At 46.2% G+C, this 27,981-nt stretch overlaps 2 protein-coding genes and 2 long non-coding RNA genes across 7 annotated transcripts in view; 1 reads left to right on the top strand and 3 right to left on the bottom strand.

Moving 5' to 3' along the window:
- The first annotated feature begins 372 nt into the window (after positions 1-372).
- On the top strand, positions 373-8,411 carry LOC140702403 (uncharacterized). Its single transcript, XR_012081550.2, has 3 exons — positions 373-1,412; positions 1,694-1,871; positions 2,387-8,411. It is a non-coding gene; the product is annotated as an uncharacterized LOC140702403 (long non-coding RNA).
- Positions 4,573-9,851, bottom strand: LOC144584548 (uncharacterized). The gene is made up of 2 exons (XR_013538873.1): positions 6,313-9,851; positions 4,573-6,267 (listed from the first exon to the last, which is right to left on the bottom strand). It is a non-coding gene; the product is annotated as an uncharacterized LOC144584548 (long non-coding RNA).
- A 3,226-nt stretch (positions 9,852-13,077) lies between these two features.
- On the bottom strand, positions 13,078-27,897 carry LOC140701272 (methionyl-tRNA formyltransferase, mitochondrial-like). Of its 4 annotated transcripts, XR_013538856.1 has the most exons (11): positions 27,701-27,895; positions 26,006-26,212; positions 23,575-23,697; positions 22,497-22,599; positions 22,178-22,253; positions 21,213-21,304; positions 20,165-20,246; positions 19,552-19,634; positions 18,907-19,137; positions 15,096-15,236; positions 13,078-13,637 (listed from the first exon to the last, which is right to left on the bottom strand). XR_013538856.1 is itself a non-coding variant. In XM_078380859.1 (10 exons), exons 1-9 carry the CDS (start codon positions 27,865-27,867, stop codon positions 18,928-18,930), a joined length of 1,143 nt encoding a protein of 380 aa, XP_078236985.1. In that variant the 5' UTR covers positions 27,868-27,897; the 3' UTR covers positions 15,166-15,628; positions 18,907-18,927. The 4 variants fall into 4 exon arrangements, 3 of the variants coding, with proteins under 3 accessions (XP_078236985.1, XP_078236986.1, XP_078236987.1); XM_078380859.1 differs by lacking the exon at positions 13,078-13,637 and having other exon boundaries at positions 15,166-15,628; positions 27,701-27,897; XM_078380860.1 differs by lacking the exons at positions 13,078-13,637; positions 15,096-15,236 and having other exon boundaries at positions 16,700-19,137; positions 27,701-27,894.
- Positions 13,078-27,981, bottom strand: part of VPS33B (VPS33B late endosome and lysosome associated) — a 77,814-nt gene continuing 62,910 nt past the window's right edge. Inside the window, exon 25 of the mRNA XM_078380848.1 lies at positions 13,078-13,637. Within this exon, the coding sequence (XP_078236974.1) occupies positions 13,443-13,637 (195 nt within the window). The 3' untranslated portion in view covers positions 13,078-13,442. The remainder of the gene's footprint in view (positions 13,638-27,981) is intronic.

Raw genomic sequence — 27,981 nt, 5'->3', positions numbered from 1 at the left:
CACGAGTCTCCTACTAAAACTCCCCAATGAAGAAAAAAATCTGGTTCTGATCTGGTTCCAAAGCTACCCCTTGACAGCCTTCTCTGGAAGGTTGGCAGGAACCGAATCCAGCTCCTTCGGCCACGCAGGGACGAGAGGACACACTCCCTCGTCCCCCACAGAGAACCCAGGGTGGTGTATGTAGTGGACAGAGCGGTGGACTAGGACTCCGGAAGCCTGGCTTTCCATCCTCCCTGCGGCGAGGAGACCAGGTGCCAGGGCCCGTTGCACCCACACGCCCGGTCGTGCCTCCGGTTCCACCACGGAGGTGCAGACGGAGACCTTGTCGATTGGATGTGGCAAGTGAAGAACAAACAGGACAGAACCCCTGAAAGGAATCTGGCCATTCTCGTAAGCTGGAAAAGGGATGGATCGGTTTTACTGACATGTACAGTAGTAATCAGGAAAAAACACCCAAAAAGTGTCTCTTTCAAAAAAGGCAACACAGCATTGTGAGGTATCGCCCCAAGACTTGAATAAAATCCGTGCCGCCACCCTCAGGAGTATCATGGTGTTCTTTGGACCATGGATTTGGGCGGCACAACGAACTGAAGTGATTTTTACCTCCATCTTTAGGTCCAAGAGTGCCCCCACCTGAGCATGGGCCTCCAGAGAGACCTTGTGCCCTACTTCCAGAGCAGGCAGGAAGAGCTCCAAAGGAGAGCTGTGGAGATCTCAGGTAACCGGACAATCCTCTGAGCGGCCCAGCGGGGAATCCCAAAGAGAGGTCTGAACCACCGGGCTGGGCAGCAGTTCTGAGGGAGAAGATGGTCTCTTGAAGGATCTCAAGGGCCCTTCCACAAATCTCAGAAGTCAGGGAGGCCGGAGGAAGGGAAGAGACACCTACGAGGGTCTCAAAACCTCCAAGAAGTGCCGACCGACCGGGCTCAAATGTCGCCCAGCTACCCTCTACCCCAGTCTCCCTCCTCTTCACTTCTTTTGGAAACTCTATGGAAGTTTTCCCTCAGAAATGCACGTGCTCTCCAGGGGGTCAATTCTGTCACGCTTAGGGTCTTACCAGCTTCCTCTTCTCCCTCATTAACCCCTCTCCAACTTTTGTTTTCCTTTTTATATGGTATTCGTGCTGCAACCCCTGCTCAGTGAGGGTGTCGGAAGCAGCCTCAAGCGGATTCCCACCATCGGGAAGGGTCGAGCCCTCTCTCGACTTCCAAGGAATCCCATCTAGCAGCTTCTGTGGGCAAAGGGAGAATAGTGGGAGGGGCGCTTCCTTCGGTCCAAATCCTCCCCAGAACCCGGCCTCGGGAAAGGCCACCTGACCCTCTGCTCCCTTCATGCCTTTCCCTTAGGAGCCCTCCTCCAGAGCACCCCAGTCACAGCGCTAGACGAAAGAACGCTGCAGCGTCTTCTGACCGGTAAGGCACGGGAGCGATGGGGGCGATCGGGTCTCGTTGCCCACCTCAGTGCTCTCTCCTTGCTGAAAGAATGGGTGGGTCCTTGGGGGGGGAGAAAGTAAGGGAAGATGAAGATTCCTTTCGCTTCCAGAAGGAGGCCCCATCACAAAATACGGGTTTGACCCTCCATTGACCAGACATTGGATTCCGGAGGGTCTGGAGGAAGCCCAAGCGTTGAGCTCCTGCTTTGGCCGCCTAATGCAGGGTTGACCCGTGGATGCTTTGCCCACCTCTTGTTTCAGAACTCGCCCCATTGCAGGGGGACGCGAGCACAACCCTGCAATCAGCAGTGGAAGCTCTACAGGACCACGTCCATCAAAAGAGGGCAGAACTTCAGGACGACGCCACGCGTGGAAGCCGCACCACTCAGAATTCAGCCACGTGGTACCGGCGGCTACTTGGTTTTCGCCGGCACTAAATGTACGTATGTGGTTCTAAAACGGTTTTCTATAGTGTTAAAAGCCAGGGTTGGTTTTACATGGCGTTCCTGAAGTACTCCACCCAGGTGTTGTGGGAGAGAAGGCCGAATAACCAGCTCTGGCCGCGGCGGTGGTGGTGGCGGCGATGGAGGAAGGAGCAACTTGAGGGGAGGTGGAGGTGGCGGGGAGGGTTCAACAGCAGCACAAGAGGAGAAGGTAATTTCTCCTTTGTTACAACCGTTTTTCTCTGAGCTCCTCCCGAAAGGCACACCTTGGACACGCATCGGGGCTGGACTGGAGCCGGGAAAGTGAGGGCACCGGGTTACTCCACAAGCAGCCTGAATGGAGACCTTTTTCCTTGTGTGATCACACCGCTAGATCCTTAGAAAGAAGGGTTAATGTGCTTCATTGACAAAGGGGGGAAGTGAGCTCAAACGTTCCTTGGAAACATCATTAGGACCCTCCAGGGCCTCTCCGCAGACTTTCCATTGCTTTCTTGCTCGTTTCTTCTTCCAGGCCATCCATCGAGAGCAAAGGCTTCACCCCATGAAAGAGAACATCTACAGCCGGGCATTCGCCAACCATCGGACGAGATCCAAGAACTGACTCGTGGGACTGGAGGAACAGGCCGACGGATTCGATGTTGAGAAAAGAAGGGAGAGGCTCAGGTTTGAGGGTACCAACTCCTCGCCATTTCTCAGATCCTCCTCGGGCCTAGAGAAGGTCAGGTAACGAATGAATTCTGCAGGTTTGGTCCACCGCTGATCTTCTCTGAGGAACTGGAATCCGTCAGGGATTGAAGGCAGCTCTTCTTCCTGAATGTTCTTTTGTTGAAAAATTATTTAGATCATTGAAGAAAAAACGCCAAAGCAAAGGAGATGCACAACCATAGGTTAAAAAAACCATAATAATAAGATGAAGACAAACTGAGGGGGATTAAACTTTCTGGTCACACTGATCAAATAAACCCAGACAAAAATCAGAGGTTTCCAATTTGGTACAAAAAATATATATAGATGGTTGTTGTGGGTTTTTCCCATCCCTATCTAAATTCCTTTCCTAAACCTTTCCTTTCCCATCCCTACCTAAACTCTTTTCCTCCCCCTTTCCTTTCCCATCCTTATCTAAACTCCTTTCCTCCCCCTTTCCTTTTTCCAACCCTGTCTAAACTCCTTTCCTCCCCCTTTCCTTTCGAATCCTTATTTAAACTCCTTTCCTCCCCCTTTCCTTTCCCATCCCTAACTAATCTCCTTTCCTCCCCCTTTCCTTTCCCATCCCTAACTAATCTCCTTTCCTCCCCCTTTCCTTTCCTTTCCCTTCCCTAACTAATCTCCTTTCCTCCCCCTTTCCTTTCCCTTCCCTAACTAATCTCCTTTCCTCCCCCTTTCCTTTCCTTTCCCTTCCCTAACTAATCTCCTTTCCTCCCTCTTTCCTTTCCCATCCCTAACTAATCTCCTTTCCTCCCCCTTTCCTTTCCCAACCCTAACTAATCTCCTTTCCTCCCTCTTTCCTTTCCCATCCCTAACTAATCTCCTTTCCTCCCCCTTTCCTTTCCTTTCCCTTCCCTAACTAATCTCCTTTCCTCCCTCTTTCCTTTCCCATCCCTAACTAATCTCCTTTCCTCCCCCTTTCCTTTCCTTTCCCTTCCCTAACTAATCTCCTTTCCTCCCTCTTTCCTTTCCCATCCCTAACTAATCTCCTTTCCTCCCCCTTTCCTTTCCTTTCCCTTCCCTAACTAATCTCCTTTCCTCCCTCTTTCCTTTCCCATCCCTAACTAATCTCCTTTCCTCCCCCTTTCCTTTCCCATCCCTAACTAATCTCCTTTCCTCCCTCTTTCCTTTCCCATCCCTAACTAATCTCCTTTCCTCCCTCTTTCCTTTCCCATCCCTAACTAATCTCCTTTCCTCCCTCTTTCCTTTCCCATCCCTAACTAATCTCCTTTCCTCCCTCTTTCCTTTCCTTTCCTTTCCCTTCCCTAACTAATCTCCTTTCCTCCCCCTTTCCTTTCCTTTCCCTTCCCTAACTAATCTCCTTTCCTCCCTCTTTCCTTTCCCATCCCTAACTAATCTCCTTTCCTCCCCCTTTTCTTTCCTTTCCCTTCCCTAACTAATCTCCTTTCCTCCCCCTTTCCTTTCCCATCCCTAACTAATCTCCTTTCCTCCCCCTTTCCTTTCCTTTCCCTTCCCTAACTAATCTCATTTCCTCCCTCTTTCCTTTCCCATCCCTAACTAATCTCCTTTCCTCCCCCTTTCCTTTCCTTTCCCTTCCCTAACTAATCTCCTTTCCTCCCTCTTTCCTTTCCCATCCCTAACTAATCTCCTTTCCTCCCCCTTTCCTTTCCTTTCCCTTCCCTAACTAATCTCCTTTCCTCCCTCTTTCCTTTCCCATCCCTAACTAATCTCCTTTCCTCCCCCTTTCCTTTCCCATCCCTAACTAATCTCCTTTCCTCCCTCTTTCCTTTCCCATCCCTAACTAATCTCCTTTCCTCCCTCTTTCCTTTCCCATCCCTAACTAATCTCCTTTCCTCCCTCTTTCCTTTCCCATCCCTAACTAATCTCCTTTCCTCCCCCTTTCCTTTCCTTTCCTTTCCCTTCCCTAACTAATCTCCTTTCCTCCCCCTTTCCTTTCCTTTCCCTTCCCTAACTAATCTCCTTTCCTCCCTCTTTCCTTTCCCATCCCTAACTAATCTCCTTTCCTCCCCCTTTTCTTTCCTTTCCCTTCCCTAACTAATCTCCTTTCCTCCCTCTTTCCTTTCCCATCCCTAACTAATCTCCTTTCCTCCCCCTTTCCTTTCCTTTCCTTTCCCTTCCCTAACTAATCTCCTTTCCTCCCCCTTTCCTTTCCTTTCCCTTCCCTAACTAATCTCCTTTCCTCCCTCTTTCCTTTCCCATCCCTAACTAATCTCCTTTCCTCCCCCTTTCCTTTCCTTTCCCTTCCCTAACTAATCTCCTTTCATCCCTCTTTCCTTTCCCATCCCTAACTAATCTCCTTTCCTCCCCCTTTCCTTTCCTTTCCCTTCCCTAACTAATCTCCTTTCCTCCCCCTTTCCTTTCCTTTCCCTTCCCTAACTAATCTCCTTTCCTCCCTCTTTCCTTTCCCGTCCCTAATCTAATCTCCTTTCCTCCCCCTTTCCTTTCCCATCCCTAACTAATCTCCTTTCCTCCCTCTTTCCTTTCCCATCCCTAACTAATCTCCTTTCCTCCCCCTTTCCTTTCCTTTCCCTTCCCTAACTAATCTCCTTTCATCCCTCTTTCCTTTCCCATCCCTAACTAATCTCCTTTCCTCCCCCTTTCCTTTCCTTTCCCTTCCCTAACTAATCTCCTTTCCTCCCCCTTTCCTTTCCTTTCCCTTCCCTAACTAATCTCCTTTCCTCCCCCTTTCCTTTCCTTTCCCTTCCCTAACTAATCTCCTTTCCTCCCCCTTTCCTTTCCCATCCCTAACTAATCTCCTTTCCTTCCTCTTTCCTTTCCCATCCCTGTCTAATCTCCTTTCCTCCCCCTTTCCTTTCCCATCCCTAACTAATCTCCTTTCCTCCCCCTTTCCTTTCCTTTCCCTTCCCTAACTAATCTCCTTTCCTCCCCCTTTCCTTTCCTTTCCCTTCCCTAACTAATCTCCTTTCCTCCCCCTTTCCTTTCCTTTCCCATCCCTAACTAATCTCCTTTCCTCCCCCTTTCCTTTCCCATCCCTAATCTAATCTCCTTTCCTCCCTCTTTCCTTTCCCATCCCTAACTAATCTCCTTTCCTCCCCCTTTCCTTTCCTTTCCCTTCCCTAACTAATCTCCTTTCCTCCCCCTTTCCTTTCCTTTCCCATCCCTAACTAATCTCCTTTCCTCCCCCTTTCCTTTCCCATCCCTAATCTAATCTCCTTTCCTCCCTCTTTCCTTTCCCATCCCTAACTAATCTCCTTTCCTTCCTCTTTCCTTTCCCATCCCTGTCTAATCTCCTTTCCTCCCCCTTTCCTTTCCCATCCCTAACTAATCTCCTTTCCTCCCCCTTTCCTTTCCTTTCCCTTCCCTAACTAATCTCCTTTCCTCCCCCTTTCCTTTCCTTTCCCTTCCCTAACTAATCTCCTTTCCTCCCCCTTTCCTTTCCTTTCCCATCCCTAACTAATCTCCTTTCCTCCCCCTTTCCTTTCCCATCCCTAATCTAATCTCCTTTCCTCCCTCTTTCCTTTCCCATCCCTAACTAATCTCCTTTCCTCCCCCTTTCCTTTCCTTTCCCTTCCCTAACTAATCTCCTTTCCTCCCCCTTTCCTTTCCTTTCCCTTCCCTAACTAATCTCCTTTCCTCCCCCATTCCTTTCCCATCCCTAATCTAATCTCCTTTCCTCCCCCTTTCCTTTCCCATCCCTAACTAATCTCCTTTCCTCCCCCTTTCCTTTCCTTTCCCATCCCTAATCTAATCTCCTTTCCTCCCCCTTTCCTTTCCTTTCCCATCCCTAACTAATCTCCTTTCCTCCCCCTTTCCTTTCCTTTCCCTTCCCTAACTAATCTCCTTTCCTCCCCCTTTCCTTTTCTTTCCCTTCCCTAACTAATCTCCTTTCCTCCCCCTTTCCTTTCCCATCCCTAATCTAATCTCCTTTCCTCCCCCTTTCCTTTCCCTTCCCTAACTGATCTCCTTTCCTCCCCCTTTCCTTTTCCATCCCTAATCTAATCTCCTTTCCTCCCCCTTTCCTTTCCTTTCCCATCCCTAACTAATCTCCTTTCCTCCCCCTTTCCTTTCCCATCCCTAATCTAATCTCCTTTCCTCCCCCTTTCCTTTCCCATCCCTAACTAATCTCCTTTCCTCCCCCTTTCCTTTCCTTTCCCTTCCCTAACTAATCTCCTTTCCTCCCCCTTTCCTTTCCTTTCCCTTCCCTAACTAATCTCCTTTCCTCCCCCTTTCCTTTCCTTTCCCTTCCCTAACTAATCTCCTTTCCTCCCCCTTTCCTTTCCTTTCCCTTCCCTAAGTAATCTCCTTTCCTCCCCCTTTCCTTTCCTTTCCCTTCCCTAAGTAATCTCCTTTCCTCCCTCTTTCCTTTCCCATCCCTAATCTAATCTCCTTTCCTCCCCCTTTCCTTTCGAATCCTTATCTAAACTCCTTTCCTCCCCCTTTCCTTTCCCATCCTTATCTGAACTCCTTTCCTCCCCCTTTCCTTTTTCCAACCCTGTCTAAACTCCTTTCCTCCCCCTTTCCTTTTGAATCCTTATCTAAACTCTTTCCCTCCCCCTTTCCTTTTTCCACCCCTATCTAAACTCCTTTCCTCCCCCTTTCCTTTTTCCAACCCTGTCTAAACTCCTTTCCTCCCCCTTTCCTTTCCCATCCTTATCTAAACTCCTTTCCTCCCCCTTTCCTTTTTCCACCCCTATCTAAACTCCTTTCCTCCCCCTTTCCTCCCACCCCCACTTCCCATGCTCTTTTGAGCAATGACAGAGTTCCTACTCCAGTCCTCTGAAGATGCCGGCCACAGAGACTGGCGAAAGGTCAGGAATAACAACCTTCAGAACATGTCCAGAGAGTCCGCAAAACCCACAACAACCATGTCACTCAAGATTTAGAAATCTGATCCATTTGTAAACTTTATAAAGAAGAAAAGACTAATAATCCTATCTATGAAAAAGAAAAGTGGAAAGGGTGGTTTCGCCAGGACCTTTTCTCTTATGATCCCAAGGTAGACCAGATTAGTCCCCCTCCGAGTGCCTTTGTACTTTTCTCCTGAAAATATTGATTTCTCTACAGGAAAAGAGACCTGAGAGCTGACATGAAATCGCTCCCTTTTCTGCCCAGAAGTAGGGCTGCATATTTGACAAAGCTTTCCTGAAAGCATTAGTTCCATCATGCATTGGCTTCTATGGGTGCCCTAGAAATCAATCCAAAGGTCCAGCGGTGGACAAATCTGCAGACTTCACAAAACCCTTTGGGTCTACTTTGAAAAGGATCTGAGGAAGAGGTGCTAGGTTGGACCTAAAAACCTAACCAAAAAAAATTGCCGACTCTTCACCAAATCTTTGTTGTTTTCTGTTCAGATGTTAACAGATGGGGTTGGGAGTTAATCAGAACCAGAATATGATGGACAACTGATCAAAGGGATTGTAAACACCTGAAAAGTTTCTGGAAGACCAAAGGAAATCTTTTTGGGTGAGGTTACAAATTGCAGCCAGGAAACCCCAAACCAGAAAACCCTCTGCATGACAGGGATGAAGACGACATCCCACAAGAGCCTGTAACTCCTAGCAAGAGACCTCCAGCTTAAAGCCTCTAAACACAGCTTGAAGATGAAAAAAAAAGTACCCTCTGTCCTCAGTGGAGAAGAAGAAGAAGAAGACGTCTCACGAGCAGTCCTCATTTTGCACAACAAGAGATCTACAGGGTGAAGCCTCAACATAGAGCATCTCTCTGAAACAATAAACTACCAGTCAAGAAGGATAAGATTAAGACGTCCTTAACATTTTTCATGTCAATGTGTACATTATTATAGAGAATGTATTCAAGTTTCCCACCTTGTAAAACGGCTATACTTTTGATTCTTCTTTATTAAAATGTGATACAGAAGTTTTCACAAATTTGAATGCAGTCTTGTTTTTTGTTAGCTTAGTGTGAAAGAGGGATTCTGTCCTGCGTTGATTACTGAATTCCACCACCTTAGGGATTAAATACGTAGAGTTTGCTGATCTGAAAGAGCCCTGGCTGAGTTCAGACCCTGGGACGAAATCACAAGGCCCCCCGTCTGCTCTCTCGATCTCCTTGGAGAACAAGCTTGGCCAAGCCAAGGCCTTCTGGGCGTCTGGGATTACAACTCTCCCGGGCCTCAGCCAGCATGTCTGGGGGTCAGAGATAGGGAGAGGGGGGCCAGATTGAAGAAGGTTGCCTTCCGTTCGAGGAGAGAATTCTCCTCCAAGGCTGAACGCTTCCTCTAGAATTGGTTGGGGGCTCTGTGCCCGAGATGGGCAAGACTGAAGCCGAGGGCAGATGGGTACAAGGCCCGAAGGAGAAGAGGGCGCTCCTTTCCTTTGGCCTCCTCTGCCACATCGCTCAAGCTACTGCCGGAGAGGAGAGGTTCCTTTTTTGGAGAGTCCTCGACAGATTGCTTGCTTCGTCCCATTTCTTGGTCAACCTTCTCCTGGTGAGGGCACCCGAGGTGCCCCGTACCCATTAAAACACCTGGTCAGCCGAAATACACCATGGATGACAAAGTTTTAAAAAGTGAAGCATACAAGAATAATTAAAAAGCAATCCGTTCATTATGTAATAACAAAAGGTATTTTTAAACTTTCAAACCCCGCTTAAAACAAACATATGTCCAGCGTCCTGGAGCATCCACTCAATCCTAGATATTAAAAGCCTACCTAAGGAGGCAGGTCTTTCAGTGTTGCTGAAAGGAGAAAAGGGAGGTGGCCCACCTCCGTGCCAAGGGAGGGCATCTCGCAACCGGAGGGAAGCCCCTCTCTCTACGTCCCTGTCAAAGACGCCTCGGATGCCAAGTGGGGCCAAGAGAAGGGCAAACTTCTAACCATCACATTTAAGTCCCCAATGCCTTTTAAAAGTTCTGATCATTTTTCATATTTGCTCACTTTTAATTACTCAACTGTATTTTTATGAACAGAACGTTTAATTGCTTTTTAATTTGCATTAAACGTTTTCAAATCTAGTTTTCTAACATGGTGAGCTGCCTTGTGTCTCCTGATCAGGAGAGAGGCAGAACAACAACAACAACAAGGTAGGATCTGTGACGGGTCATCAGGAGAGAGATGGTCCACCAGGGAGCCTGAACCCAGACGGTAAAGGGCTTCCGACTGTAGGTCATCACCAGCACTTTGAATTGGGCCTGGGAACAGACACATCGCCAGTCCAGCTGTTGTAGCAGGGGACCTAGAAGCCCCTCCTCTGCTTGAGATGGAAGGCAGGCAATCAAGGCTGAGTTTCATGCCTTGGCTAGTCAACTTCATGCTTTCGGAAGTGAAGGATCGGCCACCTGCCCACCGGTGCCCAGAGGACACCCATGAATACTCACAATGCTTTCCCACACTTTGGGGGAGGCTCTTCTGTCAAAGCGAAGTGGAAAGATCAAAGAATAATCTAGTAAAACGATGCTACCTGGAGACAGGACACATTTTCTGTGACTGTAGAGAAATTCAGTCCATGCAGCCCTTCTGTGCATACAATGTATGCCCCACCACATGTACAAAAGAAGATCTAGCATCTAGCCAAGATAAAGCAATCTAAGTTGAACACTTCTGGCCAAAATAATAATAATTTTTTTAAAAAATCTCTAATTTGGAGAACTGTCTGTCAGATCTGCTTGGACCTGGGTTTCTGCCATGAGCTAGAGGTTGGACCCGATGGCCTAGGAGGTCCCTTCCAACACCGTTGTTGTACGATTCTATGAAAAGATCATCACAAGAAGTGGGTGAATGGGTCACAGCTTGAAAGGAATGAATTAAAGGTCATGATAATCTGTAGCTAGTGATTTGGGGCAACATGCAAACATAACTCCTTTCTTTTTTTTCTTTCTTTATTCATGACAGAGACTTGAACGATTCAAAATTATGAATTTTTATGAAATACAGTAAAATTAAAACAAATTGAAATGATAAGATAATTAGACCCTTTTTAACCAGACGTGGGCTACTTCAGTTGCATTATCTCAGCCATTTGCCAGCTCTTCCTTTGTACACGTGTTGGGGAATGAATTGTATGCACACGTGGGCTTCGTGGACTGAATTTCTCCACTGTCAAGAAAAATGGCCGGCTATCCAGGTAGCCCCAATCTGACTTGATTGTTCCCACCTTGGGTCTTCCAACTTTATTTATTTATTTATTTATTTATTTATTTATTTATTTATTTATTTATTTATTTATTTATTTATTTATTTATTTATTTATTTATTTATTTAACTTATATGCCGCCCACACTTTGGAGTCTGTTCAGGAGCTTCCAGGGGCCCCGCCAACTTCTTCCATACAATGGTCTTGTTTTCAACCCTCTTGCAGGGATGGCATTGTGGGAGACTGCCAGAAGCTCCCGGGCATCAGTCCGTCTCCCTGCAGGTGGATGTCCCACCTCAAAACACCTCGGCACTCAGCACCGGCCGCTCACCCAACTATTGGGGCTGGAACGACGCAGCTCCCGGATGCGCCCGGAGAGGCTCAGGCATGCCAACAGAAAGGACTTTTGAGAAAGGGGGCTCCAGCAGTGAGGAAGAGGAAGAGGAGGCGCTGGCGGCTTCAGCCAACGACATAGATGAGGAGGCCTGCCAAGCTGAGGAGAGGCCCACGGCCGCAAGTCCCGCAACTGAGGGCTTGGAGACGGTGAGGAGCCGTGACCCCTCGATGGAGGAGCTGGTCGCATTTCCTTCCCACTGAAAGAGGCGGACCAGCTGCAGAGGGCTGAGGCCCGGTGGGCGGAAGCCTGGCAGCAGGAGAACCAACACCATGCCCGCCCGTGCCAGCGACCACGTGAGGGCAAGGGGCTTCCCAGGGTCTTGACCGAGCACTCTATGAAGCCACCACCTGAGGGGTCTGTCTGCCCTCTTGGATCCGAAAGCCCCGTAAGGTCCTTCATACATTCAACCTTGGTGTCTGTTATTTTCACCATGTTTTCCATTTTCCACTGCTTTAAGTAATTTTTCTCTACTTCTATTAAGCTCATCATTGGGGCTTCCTCTTTCTCCCTCTGTGGCCTGTTCGATTGGTTGTTATCCACAACCTCCCATTTTCCACATTAAATATAATCTGTCCACACCACTTTTTGGATGTCGTGTGTGATTCATGTTCATTAATTTCCTTCCCCCCACCAAAAAAAAAAAAAAACCCACCATCCCAAAGATGTCAAACAAAGCTTTTTGTTCCCCAAGAGCCCATGTGCCCAAGGAGGGACCAAGACGGCGTCAACACTCGGACCAACCCTGTCCGCTTGGACAGCCACAGCGCTGCTGCTTCTGGGGTTGGGAAAGAGATGCATGAAGAGGACCAGACGCTGCCTTCCACACCCATCTCGTGCAGCTCCATTACACGCAAGGAGCTGTTTTCCCCAGCCCCCATTCCCAGTAAATCTCTCCTGTGCAGAGCAGCCTTGTGGCTGGTGGCAGCTCCCCTTCCAGCACATACCCATCCTGATGTGGGTGACAAGGACCCGGAGAGGACTCGGGGGGGGGTGCGCTCCATTTGAGAAGCCCATGGCACTGAATCCCCCACCCCCATGGGCCATGCCTGCTCACGTTCCCTGTCTCATAACCAGGAGGCACCTCTCCACCTCATCAATGAGCCACAATCATTCACACCTAGTTACACAAAATGCACACAAACAACCATAGGATTTTGGTTAACACATTTGATTTTGCATAACCACTGGATAGGTTGTTTGCTTCTTCCTCATCAGTCAGTCAGTCCTTCTGGATTTGCTGCTTTGTCTGCTTGGGTGTGTTATCCACAGGGCCGTGTGTCCAAAGTGGCCTGTTCTCAACATCTAAGCTAGTGTGTTCCTCTCGGGCATGGTGGAGGATGTTGGAGAGGATACAGTTCAGTCAAGCTGAGGTAATAATTCAACTACCAGTCTGGCCAGCTGTTGTGGCGTGTATGTCTGCGTGCGGAGGCACCCTTTCGTCTTTTCCTTCAGCCAATAAAACCTCTTGGGACAACCTTGCGAGAGTAAGCTACAGAGAAGAACTCAGTAATGAGAGCTCTCACATTCAAAATAATAATAAAAACAAATCTGAGAAGTGTGTCTGCTATGAAGCCTACCTTAACTACCGTCAAGCCAATTTGACTCCATTTGGAAATAAAGTACCTTGACCCCTCGTTTGTTGTCGGCAGTCCAGACAGGAATGAGTTTCAAAATGGAAAAAAAATTACCGAAAGCAGACCGAAATCTTGGGTATAGATTGACGATAGTACAGGTATCTTAAGAGCAGGTGGAACTCATTGCCTGCTAAGCTGCTCTACCATCATCCTGCTGAAGATCAGAGTCGAACTTCTCTAGGCAGGGCTGTCAAAGGAGGTGAGGTGGGTGGCTCTTATGGGGAGGACTTTTTCAGCCCTGGGGGGGAGACCCTCCTCCCAGTTCTGCCCTCCCCAGGAAGGCCTCTTTCTTCCCTTGAGGCGCTGTAATCACTCAGTTGCTAAGAGTGGTGTTCCTTTCTAGAATCGGGGATCAAGAGAGTTGTGGGGGGGAACCTCAGGGCTCTGGAGGGCACGGGTTGAATGGCCGAGGGTCAAACGAGGCCTCCTCCGTTGTTGATTTAATTTCATTTTATTCCAAATATTGAAAGAACAGAAAGTTGCTCCCCTCTCCACCCACCCCCATCCCACCCCCCAATTATATTTTAGTGTTTGGTACATATCAACTATAACTATAAAGTATATATATATAAAGTTTAGAATAAAGACTCTGCTGAGGCAAGACATTCAGATGTGGTTATAAGTATGCTACTTAGTGCCAATAAGGGATTTCAAGGGCTAGGGTCAACTATAGAAATCAGCAACCATTAGACCCAAACAAGAGTCCTTGAGAAGAAAAACAAATGGCAGGGCTTCACTGTCGCACGTCAAAGGAAAATCAGACCGGTCTTGCTCAGCGGCTTCTGCTTCACCAAGCTTCACGGCTGAGAATGGTTGGGTGACACTGATTGTCCCGTTGGTTCGCTGTGCACCTCGGGAGGATGAGGTGGAGACGGGTGGAGCTTCTCAGGAGGAGGGCCATGAGGGACCTGAGACACTGTAGACTCCTCTGTGGACTCAGAAGGCTCCAAGTGGTCTTCATCCCCTGCAGTCTCCTTTTTCCTCTGTTCTTGCTGAGGGAAAAGAAGATGGAGAAAAGGGAGATACTAGGAGCAACAGGAATGGTTTCAAAAAGCTTTGTGCTCGCTGACCCACCTGAGCAAACTACGAGAGGGCTTCACACCACAAATGGGTCTCTGGACAGGGAGATACGCTCTTTCCTATCTAAGCTAGGCTACCCTTGTGATCTCCTAACCATGTGTTGATGAGGAAGTTCTGTGTAGGCCATTTTCACTGCCTGCCATTTTTACATTTAGATTCCGTCTCCCCTCACATGCCCATCTTTCTTCTTCTAGTTAATGGGGTGGAGGCATACATTTAGTTGCCCCGTTTATATGAGACTGATTATATGTCTATCCCATCTTTCTTTCAAAAAAAACCACCAAAAATTTTCAGAGTACTGTAGTCTGAATGCACATCATCACCAAGTTACCCTCACAAACTATCCTGGGAGGTACGTTAATCTGAGGAGATAATTAGGTGAAGGTCACCCAGCAAGCTTCAGGACAGAGTGACTGCATTCAGCTGGATGTCCAGCCCTGGAGTCAAGAAACGCTGATCCCTGGACTTCATGAGCAATTAAATATCTTTTTAAAAGTTCTTCCAGAAAAAGAGCAGGAGTTGTACTAAATGAAGCAAACCTCTTCCAAATACACCCCAGCTTCTAAGAATGTGGCTAGAAGACTCACCTCTCTCCTTCTCTTTATAGGGTACATTCTTTTTTGACTCCCCTATTTATTTAGTTCAATCTTTCTTCTGCTGTTCAGGGTCGAGTGTCTGCCCCCAAGGCAACGGTTTGAAAGAGACAGACGTCTCCTTTTTGAACCTCACCTCCTGATCCTGCAGCCACCTCTTGTGAGCCATTTTATAAAGTTTGTGGAGCTTCTTTCCATCCTGTTCAATAAATTTGGACACATATATCCACAGGTAGCTCCCAACTCCCTGGCTACAGTTTTCAGAGCGACTTTGATGCATTATCTAATATTGCCACCCAGCTTCCCCAGAGACTGGCAAAGCCAGAATAAAACCATGCAAACTGAGAGAAGTCATGCAAACAGGCTTAAATGAGAAAAGCAAAACGTAAATAGATGGAAGACATTTAGTTCTGTATAAAGGATACAGAGCAGAGGTTGCCCTGGTGCAGAGGCACATGTTCATACGGACAGCACTTTTGTTGATCTGTGCAAGCAGGTACGCACCAAAATATAAACAGACTATAAAACAGGTGACAGCAGAAGATGTGAACAGCATCCTTGAAGGTGCCCTGTTTTGGAGATGGCAGCAAGGAGGAAGGAAAGATGTACCCGTGGTGCTCCGATGGTGATAAATAGACCACCAACGCATGCAAACACCCAGTTGTCAACCCATATGCAAGTGAGTCATGTGAGGGCAGCCAAAATGGCCTCTGCTGGTGTAAGCAGGAAGAAAGGGATAGATCCTGTCCAGTTCTGTGCAACAGGTATCTTGTGTACCTTCTCTCTTTTGCCCTTTGTTTTCTTTCTCTTTTTCTCTCCTTCCTTCCCCTTTTTACTCGCAATCCCCTTTTCTTTGCCTTCCTCGTCCTCCTTTGTCTTCTGCTTCTTTCTCGCAGGACTTTGATCCACTCCATCCACCTAGAGAGAAGAGAGGGACATCCAACCCATCAATTCGTTTCAATCATTTCTCATCCCTCCTTTCCTCGGAAAGAACCCAAGGAGGACAAAGCCAATCAACGAAAAGCATTCAATTAAAAACAATGATACTGCTTTTAAAATTGGAAGGCAGCCAGTGAAGCAAAAAGAATGCCTTCTAGCCAAACTTCAGCTGCTTTGCCAAAAGTCTTAGTATATAAAAAAATCTAAGTTGAGTTCCTCAGAACGTCTTCCACAGACTGCTTGTCTGATTGCCGAGGAGGAGAGACTCCATTCCCATGCTCATCCCTGTTCTCCTTTTGGGTATCTTTTCTAATCACAAATGTTGCTTTTGCGCCGCATACCATCCTCTGGAGGTCAGGCAGATTATTTACCTATACAAGTTGGAAAGCCAAATTGAAGTAGATAAAAAATTATGGATGGAAGGGAGGAAGTTCATATTGTAGCAATCACTCCACAAGCCAATCCTCCAATAAGCTGCTGGAAAACTCCAGTCTCTCTTGCCTCTGTCTGTGTATAGTGAATTAAGACTCCCCAACCAGCAAAACCAGTTGATGTAAAGAGCTGCGAAGGAAATCATTCTACACAAGGGCTCAGCTCTGAATAAAAAGGGTTTGGGAACGTGCTGCTCGTTGCCCGTTTGTGTGGACCCGAAGGTCAGGCTGTGCTTCCTTGACAGGTCAAACGTGCTCCTGGTTCCTGGGATGGTTGGGGTACTCCAGAGGTCTTGGGCAGCAACTCCCTAGAGCGATCGCAAAATGTCAATGTCTAGCGAAAAAATGGTCACGCGGGGTAACTGTCTAGTGAGGCACCACTGCAGTTCAATTCTGGCCTTGCTTTACTCTAATAAGGTGTGTGTTGTTGTTTTGTCATGTTTGTATTACCTGTTTACCCACGCATATTTTTGTCAAGTCCCGAAGCAAGCAGTGCCACCTGCTGGTTCACTGGGGACAATGCACCCAGTAGCTTGTAAAAATGAACTATCCGCTGGCCCTCCTTGTGGCATGTGGAAATAACTCATACATTGCAAGGGCTCTACCTGCATGAAGGCTGTTCGTACAAACAGAATTGGAGGGTCTATCCCTCACCTGCAGAATGAATGCACGGGACACAATACCCCAGCTTCACACCACCTCCAAGAATCAGGGAACAGGTGAGGGAAAAGCTCTACCTTGAAAAGCCATCATCAATGGGGATTGCATCTGAGCTACGCAGAGTATGTCTTAAAAAATCTATAATTTAAAAAATATGTGGAAGGCCCAGGATAGGCGCTTAAATGCAGAGTGTGTTTTGCTGACTCTGCAACCCCATTCCATCTAAGCCAAGAATGGACCAACTTGCAGTCCTCCATCTACTGCTGGACTGCACATCCCATGAGCCTTAGACAGCACAGCCAGTGGTGGAACTTGTAGTCCACAATCTTAAAGGGGGCAATGACCTTCTAGTGAAGTAATTGCTTCCATTTTATTATTTTGTGGAAACCAAATATGCACTGCCTGGAACACCCGTGAAGTGTGCACATTATTTCTAAAACCTCCATGTCCGATACATCAATACATTGGCAAAAGTATGTCCCTGGAGGGCTGCTGCCATTACATTACTGGCAAGTACAGTGGTGCCTCGCTTTACGAGCACTCCGTTTGACAAAGAAATCGCATTATGTTGAAGATTTTGCGATCGCAAAACGATGTTCCCTATGGGGGAATTTTGCTTTGCGATGATCGGTTCCATTTCGGTAACCGATCATCGCAAAGCGATGATTTTCGGCCAGCTGATCGGCAGCTTCAAAATGGCCAAGGGAGAACATGGTTGCCTGCTGTTTTCTAGCACGGATTCCTCGCTGCACAGACAGAGAAAATGGTCGCGCTATGGAGAATCTTCGCTGGACTGTGAGTTTTAAGCCCATAGGAACACATTAATTGGGTTTTGATGTGTTTCTATGGGCTTTTTAAAATCGCATGACGTTTTCGTTCGACACCGATTTTTGCGGAACGAATTAACGTCATGCGAGGCACCACTGTAATAATTTTTTTCCCCTGGGGGAAGATACACTGAAATGTTGCTATGCAAATGTCACCAGGGGGAGGAGATGATGACCAGTACTACTGTGCGGACATCCCAAATCCACTGTGTGCAATGCATTTCTGCAGGAGCAGCCAGTGCAAAAGAGGGACATTTTCCTAAACAGAAACTCTTTCCTGATCAACATTCTCTCTAATTTCCACACACCTCCCTGGGGTGACATTCCACAACTAGAACAAAAGGGGCTGGAAACAATAAGTGTGTGTCCATGGAGGGGTTGGTGGAGTCAAGCACACTCGGGCTTCTTAGAGGGAGACTTGCATTGCTATACTGATATATCAATAAATTATTTTATATACAGTGGTGCCTCGCTTAGCGATTGCTTCGTTTAACGAAGAATTCACTTAACGATGTACTTCTTGGAGGAATTTTCCGCATCGTTTAACAAGGTTCTCTGTGGAGGATTTTCACTTAACAATGTTCGTTTTCGCTCATTTTTAAGTGTCTTAAAATGTTTGAATGGGACAGTTCAATGGATTTAAAGGGGAAAAACAAAAATCACCAAAAACTAACGAAGACTCAGAACAAAGCCAAAATAAGTTTGCACATGTTTCACAAGGTGCACTACCGAATCCAAGCATTTAAAACAGGTTTCAAACATTTTAAGACACTTAAAAATGAGCGAAAACGGAGATCGGAAAGCCATTCAAAAGCATTGCAGCCGGCTGCAACGCTTTTGAATGGCTTTCCGTTGGGGGAAACATTGTTTCACTTAGCAATGTTTCCTATGGCGATTTTTGCTTAAGGACGGTAATCTGTTCCCATTGGAACGGATTAACCGATTTTCAATGCATTCCTATGGGAAATGGTGTTTCGCTTAACAATGTTTTCCCATAGCGATGGTTTTTTTGGAACCAATTAACATCGTTAAGCGAGGCAACACTGTATATACTGCTCTCTCTCAGAAACAAATCTCCCTCTAAGATGCCCGAGTGCGAGTCAATAAAAATAAATTATTTTTATATCAATAAACATAATTTATTGATAAATCATTATAGCAGAAACAAGTCTCCCTCTAAGATGCCGCGGCATAAAATAAAACAGGAGGAAATTAACTGTTACTGATAAACGTTTTTCGGACAGTAGTCCTGGGATACAAACCACAGCACAACAGAGGTATGGAAAGTATTGGAAGAACTGGAAAACTTTTCCCTAGTGTGACTAGGGCCTTACTCTGCTTGGCAATTGAAGAGTGTGACAAATGTTAAGGACTGGCACATCTATACACCACAGAAGCTTTTCATTTCTAGACGATACACCACCAATTTAATTCAAACGGGTATTTATGTTGTCCAATATAGAAAGTGGGACATTGTTCTCTTGCAGTATTTTTCAAAATGGCTGTTACTAAATTCTGCATTCTTCTTTTGGATCACAAAGCTGCACTTTAGAAAAGAACCTCAGAATATACTCATAACAGAGGATATGAATTCCAGGAAATCCTTTTCTGGCTGCACTGAAAAATCCAAAATTAAAAAATCTGTTCAAGTGTTCAAAAGGAACCCTTCACTTAAGGATGGATTTGAAACAATGCCGAGGGGCTTCCAGCCATGTCATCTGGAATCATCACCTGATTCTTCCGGACAGTAATTCAAGTCAATTGCTGCTGTGCCTTGTGTGGATGCAATACTCTGCTTTTGGAACTGTTTTTTGTTCTGGCCATCTGGAGTGTCTGAAACCTGCACTCTCTGAGAGGCATTTTGGAATTCTGCTGAAACCAGGGATGCAAATATCCATTGTAGAATTCAACAGCTGTCAGCTTCTTCTTAAGGATCACGGTCTTTGCTCCAACCCAGCCTTCCTAGAAAAGGGAAATAGGCAAAGTGAGACTGGGAAAGGCCAGAGCACCTCCTGCAAGTCTACAGGGTCACTGCCCACAGCTAGAGGCTAAGCATGCTGTCCCTCTCGGCTTTCAAGGCTTTGTAATGCCATCTTTCTTCGGCTACAGGAGTCAGCTTGGAGAACATGGGGGGGCAGGGCCTGATTTAATTGCAGAACTTTGTCTGGGAGAAGGAGGAGGCAGAGGTTCCAGAAAGGCATTAGCATTCACCATAGTGTGCATTTTGAAGCCAGGGTAAAGACGACATGAGCAAGCAAGTTGAGCATAAAGTTACATTTGAAACCATTCCTTCAGTTTAACAAATTGGGACTGGACCACTACCCCAACAGGGAAAGGGGGATTTTAAAGAATAGAAAACCACACTTAGGAACATACCTTGCAATGGATCACTAATGTTTCTGACTTCTTATTGTAAAACACTGATCCTGGGAGAATCTCATTTTCAGGTCTTAACCTATCTGGACGGAAAACACGTGTTCTGCTCACTGCTTTCCCACAACAAGTGATTATTAAGTTCAACCTCCTTCCAAAACCTCATCAAAGCAACAGATCTTAAACGTGCTTCCCAGTGCTCCTTAAGTTCTGGCCTCGGTAAGGCTCAAGGAGAGACTTTTATAACTCAGCTGGATCAGCTAATAAATCTTAACACACCTCATGCTCTCCAAATTTGTTTCTGGGATCAATACATGCATGGTGCTTTTCGCTGACCTTAGATGTCACAATGCACTATAACACAACTACCACTTTCCTATGTAAGGGGAGTGGCTTAGCTTTCGGTTACTAAAGGCTTTATAGATCCAAAGCAGTACTTTCAGAAGGGGACATACAGCCAAGCTGGATGGCAAAACAGTAGTAAAAACACTTGCAGGAAACAAATAATGGGGAACAAAAGAAATATAACCTACTTCACAGAATGCCCCACAGTGCCATTTAACCTTTATTCCCCAGCGTTTTACAAATGGGAATATTAAATGATTCATTTACGAACCAATAAAATCCGGCAATGTCTCCACTGCTGCAAGATCCAGGAGCTTTACCACACTGCCCATCCATAGTGTTCGCAGGGGCATCTGAAAAGATAAAGCACAATAAAATATCTAGGCATAGCATATGTTAAACACCAGACATCTTATGTCTCAAGAAGTGGCGTTGTCCATGAAAGCTTACATTGAAATATAGCAGTTAGTCTTTAAGGTGCCACAAGAGTTTTGTCTTACTTTTTATTTCTCTTTTGTTTTTTGCCTGACTTATATGGGAGAAATTCAGAGTTACAGTACTTGCTGCTTTACAGGAATTCTAAGGAACTGTCTTACATTGAGCCAGACCACGACTCCACCTGGCCCAGAGTTGCAATGACTGGAAATGGTTCTCTAGGGAGTTCAGACATTCACTTCCCCAGGCCTACCAAGGACTTAACGTGGGACAACTGCATGCAAAGCATGTACTCTGGACAGACCAAGAGCGCCTCCTCTGGGAAGGCGCCATGCTCAGTTACCAGTAGAGAAAAGAACCAATTTCTCCTTTCCCCTGATGGTGTTTCAACAGAGGCATGGCATGTGTAAGATCAACAGGATGTCGGCTCAGCCTGGAGGAGGTCTCCAGGCATAGGAGCAGAGCAGTCTTGATAGTCTAGGGCAGCAAAACCACCAATACTTCACATAGCACTTTACTCAATAACCGGCTTTATCCACCACCAGCTTTTCTGGCTTGCAATTAAAAGTATCAGCACCAAGAAAGAGGAGTGTGTCACTGGACCGTTTAATACATGAAGCGAAATCTAAGGCTAACAAAAATAACACATATTTCACCTGCCAAGCTCTACACAGTTATGTTGGGAAAAAGGCACAGAGTTTATGCTTGGGTTTTGGTCACTTTCTATTTGGGGGTGGACCAGAAGCTTCAAATCTGCTACTGTAGCAGTACCTTTTGTTGCTTTTCTTGATGTTGAATGTACCTCTGTGTTCTTTTCAAGTCACAGCAAAGTAAAAGTTGGAAGCGAGTAATTTTTGTAAACCTATTTGCAAGACTGTTCTTACCAATGTTCCCAAGGCACGGTGCATCCTTAGTATTTGCTCAGGGGTCTGCTCTTCCCATTCAATGCAGCTCATAGCAGCAGTAACTTTAGGAGCTTTAAGATACACCTTAGTTCTTTAAATATTTGGATACCTCTTCTAAATAAACCCACCATTCAGATAATTGCATCACTAGTACTAATTTACTTCAGTGTACGGTAATGTCATCATCCTTCCTCATCGTAAAAGAATGCCACCAAACTCACCTCTTGGGCTCCCCACCCACCCACAAATCCTGATGCTCTACGGTGATTCATTAGAAGAATCAGCTGCTGCTCCTAACTTTCCTAAATGAGAGGGGGGAAAGAAACCATTCCTGGTGAAAAACTGATTGACTTATTTCGAACACCTTGTAGAAGAACCCTAATTAATAAAATAATAGTAAATTAAGAAGGGAATTGCACCAGTCTATTACACCAGTGATTTCCAGCCTTTCTGACACCAGGGACAGGTTTAGTTGAAGACCATTCTCCCAAGGTCTGGGGGAGGGTATTTGTTATGCAGTAGGTTGTTGGAAAACAGGTTTGAATTAAGCTCATTACATGTATTGTACCAGGACAAGATGAGTGATGAGCAGGAGGTGAGATGCAATTGAAGCTCCACCTCCTGTTAGATCAGCAGTGGCTTAAAATCTAATAGGAGTGCAGACTCCTACATTAGACTTTAATGCCACAGGCCCAGCCGATCTTGCAGCAACAGGAGGGGAGCGAAGCTCCACCTCCTGTTAGATCAGCAGCAGCTCAGAACCTGATAGGAGCGCACTGACAGGAGGCGGAGCTTCGCTCACCGCTCACCTCCTGCTCGCCACTCATCTGTCCCAGCGGCCCGTTCCTTCCAAGGCCACGGCCTGGGACTGGTCTGTGGCCCGGGTCTTGGGGACCCCTGTATTAGGCAATACTGACTTCACTCAAGAAATACTCCAAACATACCAGCTGTTGTTCCTTCCTTTGGCTGCTCTCTCTTGTTCCTTAAACTTTCGGCTAAGTGTTCTAGAACAGCAATGAGCTGAGAAAAGAAAATCCAAAACATACATCACAAAAGATAGACTTCTACCAATGTGGTCATATTTATTCAAATCTCTAAACCAGGGAAGCACCTTTCTCCATTTTTATTGTTTCATCTGTCTAAAAATTAATACTTCTACCCTCGGATGATCAAGTTCTTCTTGTTTGGTTCACTGATACATAAAACCTTCACTACCATTTCTTGTTGCAAAACCCACATTGAAGAAGGGACAAGTTAACTTACCATGTCTGCACCCAGTTTGGATAACACTGACTCCAATTCTTTTGCCGTGCAGTTGGGTGGAACTGGAATGGTTTCCTGTTTAATTATGGGACCTACATCAAACCTATGGACATAACACATAGCATTACCTTTTTACTTTTATCTTGGAGTTATGGTTTTTAAACAAAGAGTAAGAGCTCATGAAAGTTCGTAAATCAATGGGAGGACAAGAAGCTGTCAGAAAATTATAGATACACATCCCTGCAAGAAACAAGCCTTCAGTGTTTGATCTTACAAGGTCGCCCTCAGTCAAGGCTGCTTTAAGTGCCACTATTCTATAAAATCTAGATAGTAGATATACTATTCTACTTTCGTTAGAGTGGGTGGCATATCAGTTTAATAAATAAATAAATAAATAAATAAATAAATAAATAAATAAATAAATAAATAAATAAATAAATAAATAAATAAATAAATAAATAATTTAAAAACTGCAGTACAGAGATACCAGAGCAAACATGAACTAAGGCAGTTTTGGCTGAACATCTCTACATACTTCTACATCTCTACATAAAACATACTGCCAATGGTTTTAGGAGATCACATGAAACCTGCTACAACATTTTTGTAGTGTGAAAGTTTTGCTTTAGGTTCCAGACGACCAATGCCATTCGAACCTCTCCTCTCATTCTCCCGCCCCTAGTCTTAATTCAATGCCCACTGTAGGATATACCTCCTAAACAAGTTCTTTTTGACCCTGCTTCCACCTGTCATTTCTGAAAAATGTTTGGCATTCTTGGGGCTCTCCTTATTCTGTCACTTTGGCTCCAAAAACACTGACAATAACAAACTAAGTTCCTAGTACTTATTATTAAGTAGCCATTGTCTGTACTTTTTTAACAAGCTCCAGACAACACAAAAATATAAAATCAAACTGCATAATCCTAACCTTTGAATACATAAAAAAGAGAAAAGCATTTGTAATGGCACAATGTAGTTTCAACAGATGGGAAGATCACTCAGCACCCACAAAATTTTCAGAGTTGCTAACAAAATAGGTTTTGACATGTTATTCCATTAGATAAAATAGCATTTATACCTCTTTGGCCTAATCTGCATTATTGTCACCCCAGTAACTGTATCTCCATGGAGTACTGTGTGGATGATTGGCGCGGGGCCACGCCATCTCGGAAGACAGCTGGGATGGACATTCAATACGCCACTGAATCAGAAATTTAGAAGAAATTTGGAAATCAGAAGAGAATACTAATTCTATAATATGCATAAGCACTTAGTGACCAATTTATTTATTTATTTGATTTGTATACCACCCATCTGGCAGCCAAGGCCACTCTGGGCAGTTGACAACGAATAACAAAAAACAGCAGAGTAACAAAATAGCAAATAGCAGCATTAATATACAATACAAAATTATAATACAATAAACACAATTAAATGTATAGAAAAATAAAAACATGGAACATGGCAGTATGATAGAAGTTATATTATTGGACACTACTGTGTCAGAGTATAGTTAGTTCAGGGAAGGCCTGTCTAAATAATGAGGTGTTTAGTAGCTTTCTGAATGTGCCCAGCGAAGGGGGAAGGCGGACTGCGGGCGGAAGAGAGTTCCACAGTTGCGAAGGTTCCGTTAAAAAGGCCAGATTTCCGGTGGTTGTTTTCCAGGCCTCTCTCGGGGTCAGGCCTCTCAGCCGCCCTGCCTGCAATGATCTTATAGGATGGGCAGACCTAACCGTAAGGAGGCACTTGGCCACATATTGAGCTTCCAAACCATTTAGGGCCTTATAGGTTAGTAGCGTCCCCTTGAAACAGGTATGGAAGCGAACAGGTAGCCAGTGTAAGGCGGCCAGGGTGGGGTTAGATATTTTCTAACCCCATTCAGAAGTCTCAACACCACATTCTGGACCCGTTGCAGTCTTCGTAGCAGTTCCAAGGGCAGCCCCAAATAGAGGGCATTACAGTAGTCTAATCTCAAGATTATCAGCATATGGACCAGCATGGTGAGGGACCTGGTGTCAAGGTAAGGACGTAGCTGGGCGACCAGCTTTAGGTGGAAATAAACCGATCGGACTAGACACTATTTGAGATGTCATTGAAATTGATGGGTCCAAAATCACACCCATGCCGTGAACCTCTTCTTTCATGGAAAGAGTGCATGCCCCCCAAAAAAGATAGGGAGGCACCCAGACAACAGACAATAGAGGCCTCCACCCACAGGATATCCATCTTGTCTGGGTTCAGTCTCAGTCTGTTTTCCCTCATCCATCCCGGCACCGCATCCAGGCAGCACTCAAGGGACGGGACAGCATCCACTGCAGAAGGATGGAAGGGGAGATAGAGCTGGGTGTCATCTGCGTATTGGTGACACAAAGCTCCAAACTCCTGATGACATCCCCCAGCGGCCTCATATCGATATTAAAGAGCATTGGGGAGATGACTGACCCCTGCGGGACTCCACAACGGAGAGTCAACGGAGCGGACAAAATCTCCGCAAGCTGAACTCTCTGAGGACAGTCCTCCAGGAAGGATCTGAGCCAGGCCAAAGCCTGAGCACCAACCCCCAACCCCAAGAGCCTCCCCAGGAGGATACTGTGGTTGATGCTATCAAAAGCCACTGAGAGGTCGAGGAGAACCAGCAAGGACACTTTGCCCCTATTGGCCTCCCTCAAGAGGTCATCTTGCAGGGTGACCAATGTGGTCTCCGTGCCACGATGCGGCCTGAACACAGACTGGAACGGATCAAGGGCACCAGTCTCCTCCAGGAGAGCATGAAGTTGGTTGGCCACCACTCTCTCTACCAGCTTGCCAATAAAGGGGATACTGACGACTGGACAACAGTTGTTAATATCATCAGCAGCCAGATTGGTTGTTTTTTTCCAGATAGGCCAACCCCTCTTTAAATAGGCATCTTAACATTCAATAAAGTTGTTGCAAATATATACTGCTCAATTATGGTCCCTTTTCCACTTTATGTACAAATGTATGTTGCTATCAAGGTGCATTTGATTTAAATCACAATTTAAATCATGCTTTATATTTAAAACATTGTGGGTTTTTTGATTATTTACATTTTTTTAAATCAACTTTTAAAATTTTTAATTGGAATTTATATCAATTTGATTTAAAATATTTTCTTCCCACCCTGGTCTGGCATTCTGACAATTAACCTCATAAACTGTAGACAGTAGAGAAGCAGAGAACTGAAGGATAAGGGAAGTGAAACAAGAAAACAATCTGAATTTTTTAAAAATTGTTACATAAAACTGAAATTGTAAGATACAAACAATTTAACACAGTGATAAAGATCCCCCATTGTCTTCACCTTGTAAGAGAATGATAATAAGTTAAATACTTCAGGGAATAGTTCTAGCAGGCTCTACTTCAGGCACCAGTAACTTCATCCCACGCAGCATCCCTCCCCAGTGGTCAGAGACCTTCCACTTATATATTAGCCAAACACTCTGAATTATTTAGATCACACTGAGCATGCTCCAAGACCACAGTCTTACTATGGGAACTTCAAGATGAGGTCCTCATGGAGAAGATGGCCAAATGATGCCACCACACCGACGTCAAAGTGCTCGCACGAGGCAACATCTGGCCAGAAGTGGACAGGGAGTTGAGACTGCTCTGCATAGACAGGCAGTCCTCTTGGCAGCTGGGGCTGTACAGTCACCACCTCCAGATGGTCTACAAGAGCATTCGGTCTGGACTCCCTGCAACAGGACATTTTAAAAAAAGAGGTCAAATGGAAGATTTGACAATGCCAAGTTACCACCATGCCAAGATTTGAACCCCGCAAGAAAACTTTTTTATACCAAGTCAGATATCTGCTCATCTAAGCCAGTACTGTCTCCTCTAGGGGAGGGAAAACTCCTGGGGCTAAAACTGTCTGTCTCTACTTTCACAAGGGTGTTGTCCTTTCCCTGTAAGATCAATGTTTGGTGATTTCCCAACCTTTGCACAGTGTTCTTCTTCCTCAGTTCTAAAAAAGGTTGAACCTCTAAGGCTTTGTTAAAGATATAGTAAGTTCAAATGCTGCTTGATCCTTTGACGCCACCCACCATCAAAATAAAAACACCCTGAGATTGCTTTTGAAACAGAATGAGGCTCTCACACTGAAAGGTCTGCTTAAACTTGCCTCACATCTCTTAAAGTCTTGGTCACAAAGAAGTCACCAGAGATTACAAGGAGTGAGCCTGTCATTTGTGCACAAAGGATATGCTCTGCTGCTGAACTAGTCTTTTTATTCATACTTCTACTCCCAAACACTCTGGATCCCCAATATTCTGTATCTTGTAAGTCATCTATGATGGCTTTCTGCAGACTTACTGCCATACAGTTAAATTACGGACTACAAGCCTTTAGTCATTCAAGAGCCTCCATTACTGGACAAAGTATGTGCAGTTGAACGCATACTTTGTCCAGTAATTATTAAGTCCAGAGCACAGAAAAGAGTTCCGACTCCTGTCCTCCGAAGACGCTGGCCGCAGACATTTATGAAATGTTAGGAAGAACAACCTGAAGAACACGGCCAAACAGCCCGAAAAACCTGCGACAACCATCGGATCCTGACTGTGAAAGCCTTCAAAAATACAATTATTTAGTTCTTTGCACAATTTCTACATTTGCTGTGGATGTGCTTCTCATTTGCTATTTCAGATGGCTTCTAAAACTGTTTCACATCATAGATACAGAGAAGGAGAGAAGCTGCTTGGAGGTTTTTCTCATGCTAGTGTAGGAATTAGCTAAATAAATGAATAGATCCTGAGGGCCTGGGGAAAAGTCCCTGCTGAGGCTGTCAAGATGGAACCTGTGCAGAGAGACTCTAGAAGGGCTTTCCAGGGAAGGGAGATACCGAAGGACGGATTTAAGGAATGACGCTCCCCCCCCCCCGTGGGTTTTAATGGCCCTGGAGGGATCTGAAGCCAAGCCTGCTGGGCCCTGGTCCGGCCCACGAAGCCTTGCACCACCCGAGGGAACCTCCAGCCCCTGAGCCCCTCGGTTCCACAGCAGGGATGGATGGGAACCCGTCTGCTGCCCACGACCCTCGCCCAGCCCACGCGTCCGCTTCCCGGGGCTTTCTCCCCCTGCCTTCCCCCCCCCCCCGCTCAGCCACCCTTCAACCCAACTTCCGCTTGACCTCTGACCCCCACCCGCCCACCCCCCGCTTCCCCTTTCTACCCCTGGGCCACAGGACACACCGAGCGGCCTGGAGGGCGCGGAGCATCTCTACGGAGAAGTCGTCGGTGCCGAAGAAAAGGACTCTCCAGGGCGGCCCCGCTCGCCTCCTGGGAAGCTCCCCGGCCGCCGCCGTCCCGTGAGCCCGCCTCCAGCCGTCCCGCCCGACCCGCCACAACCAGCCCCTCATCGCCCCTCCGCCCGCCTCCTCCTCCTCCCTCAGACGTTGGTGTCGCGCGGCGATGACGTCAAGCACGCTCGCCCGATTCCGAAGGCACAGTCGGGGGCGGGGAGAGCAGGCGGC

The sequence above is a fragment of the Pogona vitticeps genome, chromosome 12, assembly GCF_051106095.1.
Source record: "Pogona vitticeps strain Pit_001003342236 chromosome 12, PviZW2.1, whole genome shotgun sequence".
NCBI classification, from domain to species: domain Eukaryota; kingdom Metazoa; phylum Chordata; class Lepidosauria; order Squamata; family Agamidae; genus Pogona; species Pogona vitticeps.
The sequence above is the reverse complement of the archived record's forward strand: the minus strand, read 5'-3'. Positions and strand labels throughout refer to the sequence as shown.

Coding starts and splice junctions, on each gene's coding strand:
- LOC140701272 (XM_078380859.1), bottom strand. CDS start 27,867: ATGAGGGGCTGGTTGTGGCGGGTCGGGCGGGACGGCTGGAGGCGGGCT. Junction 20,247..21,212: donor ACCGTGCCTTGGGAACATTG/GTAAGAACAGTC, acceptor TTATCTTTTCAG/ATGCCCCTGCGAACACTATG. Junction 19,635..20,164: donor GACATTGCCGGATTTTATTG/GTTCGTAAATGA, acceptor TTTTCCGTCCAG/ATAGGTTAAGACCTGAAAAT.